This window comes from Moschus berezovskii, chromosome 9 (genome assembly GCF_049115385.1).
Source record: "Moschus berezovskii isolate FMDL1 chromosome 9, NW_MosBer_1.0, whole genome shotgun sequence".
NCBI lineage: Eukaryota > Metazoa > Chordata > Mammalia > Artiodactyla > Moschidae > Moschus > Moschus berezovskii.
In genome coordinates this window covers 75,963,195-75,975,505 of record NC_142468.1, presented here as the reverse complement: position 1 = coordinate 75,975,505, position 12,311 = coordinate 75,963,195, and the positions used below count along the sequence as shown (strand labels likewise).

Sequence of the window (12,311 nt, the reverse complement as noted above, 5' to 3'; positions counted from 1 at the left end):
GAAGGCAGAATGACATTCCAGAATCCCTGAGTGACCAAGCAGAGAGGCAGCTAACACCTAGCCCTTAGCTTTCACAATAAGGAAAGGAATCTCAATAGCCATGGAGTTCAGAGATGGATAGGAAACAATGAACTTCAAGGACATGATGAACAATTCGTCTTAAAATAAACTGCAAATCTCCATTTAAAAAACACAGTAGCAGGAGAAGGGTCCCAGTATGAACTTTACATGAAGAAATGGAATTTGTCATCCCTTTGAAATAAAAATTTCTCCAAACTAGTCTGTTCTCAGGAGACATATAGACTTAATATGTTCAATGTCTGCATCAGGATTTTGAGAAAATCACATAATTAGATCACTCTAGGGCCTGTGAAACTATTTCGAGTGTTGGATTATAACAGTAAGAAGGAGAAGTCATGCCAGGGGAGAAAAGGGTGTTATCAATACATCTTATATAGGGATAGCCTTGATATTCCCTAGTTCATTTTCTCCATCTGGCAGGTAAGGCAAGTTCTTCTTAAGCTTCCCTCAAATGTTTAGAAGTCATTTTCTCATCTTCCTCTCTTTTACTGTACAAATATTTATAACTGTACACTTTTTTTTGCATTAAAATAATTCATGATATACTGTAGGGGAACTGTTAATAGCCAACTTATTTAGAAAGTTAACCCCTTCCATGATCACACTGTTGATTAAATGATCTATCATCTTATGATGGCACAGCCCTGCTCCATTTGCAGCCCATCATTTACAGTCCCCAGGCTTCTCCAATCAATATTCTATGGCATGGAAGAAATTGCCAAATGCTGGCACATCACAACATTTCTTAATTGAAATATACCAGGGCAATAATCAGGAGAGGAGGGTCACGAGGAGGATCACTCCTTTTCTCAAGGGCTGAAGTGGGTTTCTCACCAGCAAATGCTGAGAGAGCATTTTGTACAGAGTCAGATGAAGCAAGTGATCAGCTGCCTAAGCTCTACCACAAGGGCACTCAATACTTTTAAAAGCATTGTTGTGAAATGATTTGCAATTAATTAATCTCCACAAACCCTCTTGTGAGACTGGACATTAATATTATCCCTATAGTGGAAATGAACAAAATTAACATGGAGAAGATCCTATCAAAATTTCCTCAGGGAAGATTTTAACCTGGGATTCCTTGGTCCCTGAGAGAAAGGGAATGACTGACAAAATATTTAGAGCAATGGGTGAATTCTGGTGTGAAAGAAGAGAGCTGAACACATCCTGCCTTTGAAAAGCTTTCCTTCAGTTGCCAAAAGAGTTAAAAATTTGCTGCTTCCTAATTATTCAAGTTAGCTGTGATGCCTCCTGAAACTGGGGTATCACCTTGACAACTCTCAATTTTCCATTTTCCAACATCATCTAATAGAGGTTTCACAGACTGAAGATTTAAAACAGGGTTAGTATTTTCAAAAACTTCTGATCTTGCTATAAAGTGCTAGAATGTGATGTGATAACCCTTAGGTCACTGGCATCTGATTATCCTGCTCAGCAGTGATATTACCCATGAGTAAAGTAAGGCCAGTGTATTTATTATATAACTTGAAAGGTGTTATTGACTTTGCCGAGCTCCAAAAAATAGAATATGCTGAACAAACTTTGATGATCTTACTTCTAAGGGAAAAATAAAATATGGAGAAAGTACCATTTGTTATTTTTAAATGGCCTTCCACAAATATAAGTAAAAACAAATGGCCAAATATCCTTTTATTATAGAGAAAGTCCTCCTCCCACCTGTAGAGAGAGATGCATTGGGGAGAAATATAAAAAATATCACCTTCTTGGCAAATAATGTCTTCTAAAATTGAACCTGCTAAGGTCTGTATACTTATAACCATAAATAAAACTGAAAAGTCAGTGGGAGAAGAAAGATATGTCTCCAAGGTCTTGAACGCACACAGTGCCAAAACAATGGTACATTGAAACAATTGAAAAATCATGTCAGAAGTGCTCATGAAATCAGAAATCAGGACAGGAAATAATCCATATTAACATGAGAGAAAGGAATTCAGGTGAACCCAAAATCACACTCAGTGGGTACTGAGACATCCGCCAGAACTGGAAAGTCGCAAAACACGTCAATATACATAGCATAAGACAAACAGGCAGGCTGAGAGCTGAACGCACAGAAAGAAGCACACCTTCTTCGATGCTACTTCCTGAGCACGTAGGATGTACATTCCAGAGTGTCTGCATAAAGGAGGCATCCACTTGTATGTTACCATTTGATATTGAGAGATGCTGCAGCAGAAACAGAAATGAGACATCCTTTAAATCACCAGGCCAGTCCTGACAGAAGCAGCTCACCTAGAATTTCACAGATGGAATTCAACAGCCTTACTCTCATCAGGCTTTTTCTACCCAGACTGTGGGAGACTGTTCCACCCCATCTCCAAGCAGCTTCGAAGTGGGACATTTTATTCAGGGAAGAGGAAGTATTCAGCTACAGAGGTGGCAGACATGCTGACTTCATCCCCTCAGCTGGATCTCAAATTCAACAGGAAGTTGCAAAATATCTATCCTTGGCAGGAGAAGGGGATTTACAAATGGGAAAAATTAATCCAGCCTTTGGTCTAGGCAAAGTGAAATCTGCTGGCAGAACTGGTGCTGAGAAGCTTAAAAACTTATCGCTGACATTTCTCTGATCTGTAAGGACTTGCCCTCATCCCTTAAGGGCCTGATGTCAATGCTGCTTGACATCTTGTATGGTATGCAAGTACCACTACCAGGGGCAAAATTTCACCTGCTTCTTCCAACCACTGTGACATTCCACACTCTGAAACATGTCCAATTCTCTTTCTCCCTCCAATTATGTTTTTATATCCAACACTTTCTGGCTTGTTCCTAATTAGACAAGAGCTAACCAAAGTGATAAACTGAGTCGCTGGTGGCTCAGATAGTAAAGAATCTGCCTGCAGTGCAGGAGATCCAGGTTTGATCCCTGGGTCAGGAAGATCCCCTGGAGAAGGGAGTGGCTACCCACTCCTGTATGCTTGCCTGGAAAATTCCATGGACAGAGGAGCCTGGCAGGCTACATTCTATGGGGTCACAAAGAGCTGGAAAATTGAATGACTAACACTACTATTAAAGGTAACTAATGTGTCAATTGTTGGCTTTTTAGGAAATGCCTGGGGGCATTTAAGCTGGGAACAGTGCTTTAATCTTAAAAAAAAAAATAAAGTTACATTCCAGGCCCCATGATGATATAAGAGGAGAGACAATTTGATCATGTCTCAAGTATACTGTGTAAAGGTAATCTTATTCTACCCAATCAGATGTGGTTCTGTTTTCCCTGGCCATCCATTCCTAAAAGAAACAATTCTGGAAATGAAAGATGTTTGTGTTAGGAGGTACTTACAAGGTATCTTTCAGAGGACACACTGACGAGGATGAGGTCATCACCAATTCGAACCTTTTCTCCCTCAGACCTCTGCTTGGAAGCGGGATGAATGGTCCACCAACAGGCTTCTCCTACACAAAGGCTCCTTGAGTTAGTGACTACATCACAGAAGTCAGTGTCCCTAACTCTGCCCCTCATTCTCCTTCCTCCTGACAAGAATCCCTGAAACACACACACACACACACACACACACACACACACACGCACGCACCCTCCAGACCTCAGTTTCTATTTATCTAAAAGCATTCCAGTTACCCCCACGTCTGCTCTTGAGTATGTTTATCATTTTCATTTTCTTTTCAAACAGAAAGACAGTGTTTGGAGAATACTGGAGCCCCAAAGCTATAGAAGCCTTTGATTATTTTTAATACATACAGAAAAATGATTTTTTTAATGCACCTACAAATATTTCAGAAATAACTTCATTGGCCTACTGACCACTTACAGACTGTTATTTTTGCCTCACCCCTTCCCCATGAAATTCTACTAAATCATCAGTAATTTCACTAAAAAAAAATCAGAAGTTTTCAAAAGGTCTAAATCTATAAGGTCTAAGACAGCAGGTGAGAAATTAATAGCAAAGGAGAAAAATTGATATTTTGGGAAAAGGAATGTCGAAAGATACTTTTAGCTAAGACAAAGCTACAACTCCAGTCTCTGGGTAACAAAATGGATTGAGAAGTTGATCTTAAGAAGTAAGGCCACTCCTGCTACATATGCTCTAGAAATTCTGTGGAAGTGGAGGTAACAGTTCCTTGTGAAGGAAACCATAGAAGATGGGGTTGAAAACAGGAGGAGTGGCTGAAAGTTTTAAGGGAACATTTGATCTTTTTCTCTATCCTGCAGGCCAGGTGACTCTTCCTCCTCCACTCTACAGAAGAATAGAAGTGATATCCATGGAAGGACAAACCACTCCAGGTATCAGGCACTGTCAGACACGGAAGAAAAGAGTTTCGCTGAAAATGGAGAATAATTAGAATTCTGTGCTCTGATTAGTACAATCTCAGCTCCCTTTCCTCAGCTTCCAGGATGCCAGCTGTGATGCTGAACCACCCCCGACCCAAATGAAGATCACTGTTTAGTTTGGAAGCAAAACTACCCAACAAAAACCATACTGCTGTTTGGGCATATCCAGTGCAATGTCCAGGTCCCTGCTAGATCATTCCAAAGTGAAACTTAAGTTTGGCAAGCCACTCACACAGTTGGGGCTTCCTGTCGGTTTTTACTGCCTTGATCTAAACATCAACTAGGACCAAGGATAAGCTGACACGTAAGGCAAGTCTCCGGAGAAGGCAATGGCAAGCTACTCCAGTACTCTTGCCTAGAAAATCCCATGGATGGAGGAGCCTGGTAGGCTGCAGTCTGTGGGGTTGCTAAGGGTCGGACACGACTGAGCGACTTCACTTTCACTTTTCACTTTCACACATTGGAGAAGGAAATGGCAACCCACTCCAGTGTTCTTGCCTGGAGAATCCCAGGGACGGGGGAGCCTGGTGGGCTGCCATCTACGGGGTCACACAGAGTCGGACACGACTGAAGTGACTTAGCAGCAACAAGGCAAGTCTCTAACATGAGCAACAGGGATAAACCAAAACATGGGGAAAGGGCAAAAATGAAGATCACAGAGAGCTAAAGGCGACTTCAAACAAACCTTAGAATTAATAATCTCAGAGACAGAAGAAAAAGGCACATTCATGGAGCAGCTAGCAGAGCATCCATGAAGGGTCCCTTCAAAGAAAAAGAAATCTCTTTGATCCTGAAAAAGAGAGAAAGAAACAGGAAAGTTACAGGATAAAGTTGAAAAAATTTCCCACAATGAAGAATGAAGAAAAGCAGATTAGAAATGAGACTGCAAAGAAAATCAGAAAGCCAACCTAGAGGGGTTTCAGAAAGCTGTGAGAGAACATGAAGGGAGAACATTAACTAAGAGATACTGAACTTTTCCCAAGGCTGAAAGACAAACATTTTTAGAATGAAGTGGCCCGCCGAGTCCCTAGCACAGTGGAGAATGGACACACACATACACCAGGGTCCATTCCTGTGAGACTAAGAACAAGAAAGAAAGAAAAAAAAGAACAAGAAAGATCCAGGACAAGACATAGCACTGTGGAACGGCAGACATCAGGGCAAAAGAGAAGATCCAGATAGCTCAGAAAAGAGAAACAGGCCACACAAAAGATCAGGAAGCATAATGCAGACAGACGTCTCAACAGCCAGACCAAAAGCTGGAAGAAAACAGAAAACCTTCAGGATGCTGAGAAAAAAATATTTCCCATGTAGAATGCTTCTATGAATTACTTGTGAAGCTGCAATTAAGAAACTTTCAGACAACAATTTGTCTCTCATGGATATTTTCTGTAAAGGCTGCTGGAAATGGGCTCCCCCCAAATGGTGTGGTCAACCAATAAGGGAGGAAAACATGAGATCTGGGAAACACAGAATCTTGGAGAGAGGAAACAGGAATTTCCCACATGATGGTGTATGTTTCTAGGAAGATGAAACCAACAGAATAGCTATTGTGACTGAATCTAATCAGGGACAGTTACTGTTCTATGGGACAGTTTGGAAATAAATGACTAGGTCATGGAAAGTAAAGTGAACAAACAAGGCAATTATTAAGTAGTGGAAAGCACAAAAGTAATACCATAAAGTGAACTGACCATAGTATATCATGAGTCTCATTTGCAAGTAAAAGTTACAGTTACGCCAATGTAAGCAGTTAACATTGATTTGGTAGTTATATAAAAAATAGGTGCAAATATACTAGGAAGGTGGAAAGAGAAAATAGAGAAGAGGTAAACTTGTATTATTCATTTAGGACATAATATATCATGCCCAATCTGCAAAGAATAACTAAAGAGCAGTAAGCCACATGACTCGTGCACAGTGGGAAACATACTGGAGGAGCTGAGAGCGGATGCCTGAGAGGTGGGGACCCAGAAGGGAGGGGCGGGGCAGGAGGCAGATGCTTTTGGTGCGCAAAAGAGCATTATGTCTCCCTTTAAACTATGCACAGGTATTACTTTGATTCACTTTGGATAAATAAATATGATGATATTGATTACACTTTAATTAGACTTAAACTTTTGTAACAGAAGAGGCCGGTCTCTACATTCGAAGAGGAAAATGACAGGTGTATATCCATCATGGCACTGGACTGCTGAGGGGACCAGGACGAAGGGGTCCTAAAGAGATGCACGGGAGAACAGCACCTTTGCTCTCTCTCCCTCTCCTGGGAACACGGCAGTGCTCTGGAGCCCAGGAATGGGCCAATCCCCAAGTCAGTAGGGTATGTGAGGGCCAGTTGAGGGCCCTAAAATACCTAACAGTACTTTCAGTGATTTTTTCCCCCCAGTTCTAAACTAATCCTAAATCTATGTCAAGAAATCAACAACAACAAAAACTTTCAAAAGAAAAAAAAGAAAGAACTCCTTAAGCAAAACCAAGGGCAAAATGGTCATCAGTTCTGTTAAGTCAGTCAAATCATTTATTATCCACTGTGCAGGGGAAATGCTTCCAGAAATATTCAAGAAACTGCTTCCAAACTTCTCACATTCTCCTCGAGAGTCAACTCAACTATTTGCTTTCAATTCAGAAGCGGCTTCTGAGTCAAAAGCGCATTCCCAGAATGACCTGGGTAAAAGAAGCAATGCTGTTCTGTCGGTTCCTGAGCAACCCTATTCTTAAAGAGAGAAAACTCACCCTAGGCCATGCTGAACTCTATCTGAGCTGTCGGGAAGTTCTTCCCCTTTCCCACACATACCAAGCTGACTTTCTTCAAGGAGAATATGAAATGAGTTGGGGATGAGGGAGGTAAAATAAATTATTTTAGGCTCTACGTTTTCATGAACACCTGGTCAACCCTGTCCCCCTGTCTTTCTGCCAACGTTAGCTTCTGAAAAGCCAGCTTGAACTTGGGTTGATGCGTGTGTTTCCCTCATCTGTTTGTAGAATTCATACCAAGTTTGAGTTTAGGAATTTGGGGTTAAAAAAAGTGGTAGAATGAGTAATATTCTCTGCTATTTCCCTATATTTTTATTGAAGGCTCTAGTAACTAAAAACAAAAACCAAAAAACAGGTTTCCTGAACATATGACTAGAAACTGGTTATTTCTCAAATTTCTTCCCAAGCCTCAAAAAGTCTAAAGTCATTTTACTGGTATAAATAGTATGACCATATATGACTTTTCCGTTTACGTGCTCCAAGACAGACAGTTGGTGTATATTTAGAGGTCAGCATACACTCAGAATGTGTCACTTCGCTCATTTTGTAATTTTCAGCAAAGGTTGACAACACCTTAGAGGAAATTACATTTTAAGAATAACACGCTTGGCGTGCGGGGATGACCCAGAGGGAGGATAAAGGGAGGAGGTGGGAGGGGGGTTCAAGAGGGGGAACTTATGTAAACCCAGGGCGAATTCATGTCAATATATGGCAAAACCAACCAATATAATATTGTAAAATAATTTGCCTCCAATAAAAAATAAATTAACTACTTAAAAAAAATCATATTCAAATATAATCTGACTTTAGTAAAACAAACAAACAAAAAACCAAACCTAGTGGGCTGAGGCAGACTCGCTCTTCTGCTCTGTATAAAAAGGGGATGAGGAAGAGAGGTAGGGGGCTTACCTCAGGTGTTCTTGGACATGACTGTGTATGATTCAGAAATAGCAGATCCAGGGTAAACTCTAGATTCCTTCCCCCCAGATTAAATCTAGGTTAAACTCTAGATTTTTTAAAACAGGTTAAACCATAGATTTTTTTTTTTCTAAATCATATGTAAAATCAGATAATCTTGGACCATCTCCTTATGAACTGCTGTAGTTTTAGAATAATTACAGGGACTTTGTCCTTCTTTGGCCTCAACAATGGAACTCCCCTCCTATTTGGGGGAAAATGTCATAATTTTAATTAAAGACTGTCTCCAATGAGACTCTTTCTGCCGTGTGACCTAGGCTGTTTGCTCTTTCCCAGCCTTTCTTCCTGCCCAATTTCTAAGCCTGGGGCTCAGCTTCAGAGCAGGTCTATGTAACATCCTTCCAGTAAACTTTCTTTCTGCTTGAGTTAAAGGAGTCAGTTTCTGCTGTTTGCAACCAATAATCCTGATTGGTCCATAAGCCCAGCCTCTAAACGGAGCAGAAATTACATACATAATGCCCTTGGCAGACAGATTGCTCATGAATATTTCCAGCCACAGGAAACATCTTCCATCTCGAGGCCAGCTGTTCCTTTGCTGGATACTGCAGATATTACAAAGTGATTTCCTTCACTGAGATGAAACGGGCCTGTTTTCAACTTCTATCCATTGTTCCACTGGTCTTTGGAATAACCTACAGCAAGTCAGCCCCTTCTTTGATTAACTAGAAACATTTGTTGATAAGTTATCTTAGTCCTCTGTTCTTCATTTAAACCTGCATCATCCTGGTTACCATCTGTTTTTAGGATCCATCACTTGATTGTCATTTTTGATTGAACTAAAAAAAAAAATAGCCAGTGTTTCCCATAGTATATGATGCATAGTACTAGTGGTGAGGGCAGTTAAACAACAGAGTCATATAGTTAGAAATTTCCTTTACTACTTTCAAACCTTTTGATTCTAATAGAAAGTTTTCAGTTTGGAGCTTGTATACCATGAACACTTCTCTAATATTTGCCAACATTCTTCAATTATTGAGTGACATGGTTTTCTTTACATTATATTCTTTTTTACAGCAAGCAATACCAGTTTTCTACTTATAGCAATGATGTTAGCTTTGTCTATAAAAATTTAAATACAAAAGTAAACTCAAAGAAAAATATAAATTAATAATGAAGTTGATGCACAGGAATGGCAAATCTATGAAGGTGGATATCATTGACTAACATCTGGGAAACACTGCTTTAAAAATAGCTGATTCACTGCAGAATAAAATTGGACTACTTTTAAAAAAATCTAGACTATATTATGTAAACTTTCATTATGCTTTGTTTTCTAAAGTGGTTATTCATTACCATTGGTTTTTATCAGGAATAACTTTATTTATTTTCAGTATTTAACCGTAAAAATTGTTTTTCTTTGAGACTCTGGCAGACTGTGGTTAAAGCCTCATGCTCATCTTCATTTTGCATTCCTATGTTTTCATTCTGCATTCCAATAATATTTTTTATTATTCTTCTTCTCCAGAGTTCTATCAGACCTATTTCTTGACCAGGTAGGTTTGGAATCCCAGGTGATTTTCATCCAGCCTCCTTCTCAAAATCCCCCAGCCCAAGATCCCACTGAGCAGCAGATTCAGGGCACGTTGACTTACCTGTGGCATGTTCCCGTAGACCGACGTCAAAGGCAAGTTTATCCGTCTGGGATCTTGATGTGGTCAAACATGTTAGATACTGTGGAATAAGAGCAGATGCTAGTGAAGTCATACTCTTCTGTCGGATCTTGGCATCTCACCATTTGTTGACTTCTCAGTTTCAACACTGAGCTACTGTGAAAAGGGCTTCTTTATTGTTCATGGCTACAGTGCTTTTGGGATATATTTTCATAATGTATTTAAAACCTCAAAGATGTTCTTATCTGATGACCCAGTGATTTGACTCATAGGACTATGAGAAATAAGTTTAAATAGAAAAAGTTTGAAATATGAAATATGCTTTAGTTCAAAGATGCTCTGAAACTTTTAAACTGAGAATATGAATGGAACATAAATGACCAACAATAATGGAAAGGCTGATAAACTCTGGTACTTCATTTTATGGAATATTATGTTACCATGGAGAGTATTTATCAAGAGTGTTGAACAGTATGGAATATATACAAAATAGTGTACTTGTATGGTTGCCACGTATGCTAAATTCAAATGCCTAGCAAACAGGCTAAAGGGAATTATACCAAACTGATAGCAGATTGTCTTTGGATAGTGGGAACATCCACGATAATATCCTCATTTCTATTTATCTTCTGTTTTTCAGTTTTTCCATCAGCTTTAAAACTTCTCAAATAATGTCTTATTTTTTTCTAATTATAAAAATACATGTGCAAGTAAAATTTAAAAATTATTTTCAAAAGTAACTTAATAAAGGAAAAAAAGTCCACAGCCTATTCCCTGCCTCCTTTATGGACAGGCAAGTGGTCTTTGAATTGGACTGAGAGGCAGACACACATTTGACACAAACTTCCTGAGTTATAATTCTAATTCTCTGCAACAGGAAAACACAGAATTGTTGTATTGTATAGACATCTCTCATGGGCTTTATTCTCAGAGCTACTCCTAAAAGGAACTGGCTAATATAGAGTTCATGTTAACTGTGAGTGGGATTTCTTGGGGGCAGAGGGCAGCCAACCTAATGATGACTAATGTAAACCTTCCTCTTTGTAGCACAATGCTAGCCTGAGTTTTTAAAGCCAAGAGAAGTGTACTGTTTGAGCTTTTATTTATTCTGTTTAGGGAGAAAAAGAGAGGTGCTAGGGTTTTATTTACCCTATGGATAAGCACGAGATTCCTGAAGATAAATGATCAGCTGTCAGTTCTAGAGATTGCCAGGGTGCAAAATTTCCCTACTCTCTAACGGTCCCCATCTCCTGCTCAGATAACCTTCCATTTGGTCATTTTTGTTTGTTCTTTGCCACAAGGGACTATCATAGATGAATGTTCAGGCTGAAAAGGTCAACTTCTTATCAGTGTTCAGGAAAAAAAAATGCTGCAATAAATAAATTATTTAAGAAGCAGCTGCTGTTCTCCCTGCCAATTTGACAGTTCAAGCTTTGAGATGAATTTTGCAGTGTCCGCTGCAGGTGTAAAATGTGTGAAAATAAAGTCCTGAGTTAACGTAACAGTTTTCCACTGGAGTTAGAGAAAGAAATGTTCTTTACACTGATAGTAAGGGAGAATGATACATGTAGGAACTGGGGTAAATATCATTAGAATTGCCTCATATTATACTTGACCGAGGTCACGGTATTCCTCTTAACACTCCCTGCAAAAGAACTGCAATATTTGAATTTTACAAATTACATTTATTAAAACTTGAAAAAAAATTCAAGTTATATTGAGTTATCTCATTTCAGTTAATTCTACTTCCAGATCCCTAAATAGTTATAGCTTGGTCTGCTTTCTGTGACTGCTCTGCTCTTTATCTGCCTCCTGCCTCTTGATTAACAAAATACCTTCAAATTCAGGAATGGAGGACTAAATATCATCCTATTTCCTTTAGCTAGTAAAAGAGGAATTTCACAAAAATCCCATTTGATTGCTTTTCCACCTCTGCTGGTTATCCTTATACATGCGAGTCATCAGTTATTCCAGGTTTATCTGATCATCCATTCAACAGATATTTTCTAAGCATTTAGTATATCAGAGCACCACACTTGGACAAGTTAGGTTTAGTTACATAAATTTTTTTAAAAAGACATAGTCCTTTTCCTTATGGAGTGGGAAGGAAGGTGGTCAGACGTTAAGCAAACACAGATGTACAACTCCTAAGTGAGGTAAGTTACTAAGACAGTTGCTGCTGCTGCTGCTGCTAAGTCGCTTCAGTTGTGTCCGACTCTGTGCGACCCCATGGACTGCAGCCCACCAGGCTCCCCTGTCCATGGGATTCTCCAGGCAAGAGTACTGGAGTGGGTTGCCATTGCCTTCTCCTTTTTAATGTTACTGCTGCTAAGTCGCCCCAGCCGTGTCCAACTCTGTGTGACCCCATAGACAGAAGCCCACCAGGCTCCCCCGTCCCCGGGACCCTCCAGGCAAGAACACTGGGTGGGTTGCCACCTCCCTCTCCAATGTGTGAAAGTGAAAAGTGAAAGCGAAGTCGCCCAGTCGTGTCCGACTCTGTGCGACCCCACGGACTGCAGCCCACCAGGCTCCTCCATCCATGGGATCCTCCAGGCCAGAGTACTGTACTATAATTT

At 39.9% G+C, this 12,311-nt stretch overlaps 1 protein-coding gene across 3 annotated transcripts in view; it reads right to left on the bottom strand.

Annotated features, from left to right (window-relative positions):
* The window catches only part of RYR3 (ryanodine receptor 3), a 569,645-nt gene that overhangs the window by 307,542 nt on the left and 249,792 nt on the right, over window positions 1-12,311 (bottom strand). For all 3 annotated transcript variants that reach the window (XM_088839832.1, XM_088839833.1, XM_088839834.1), the window contains exons 5-7: window positions 9,718-9,796; window positions 3,383-3,495; window positions 2,166-2,265 (exon numbers count right to left, since the gene is read on the bottom strand). In XM_088839832.1, coding sequence (XP_088695958.1) covers window positions 2,166-2,265; window positions 3,383-3,495; window positions 9,718-9,796 — 292 coding nt within the window. The remainder of the gene's footprint in view (window positions 1-2,165; window positions 2,266-3,382; window positions 3,496-9,717; window positions 9,797-12,311) is intronic.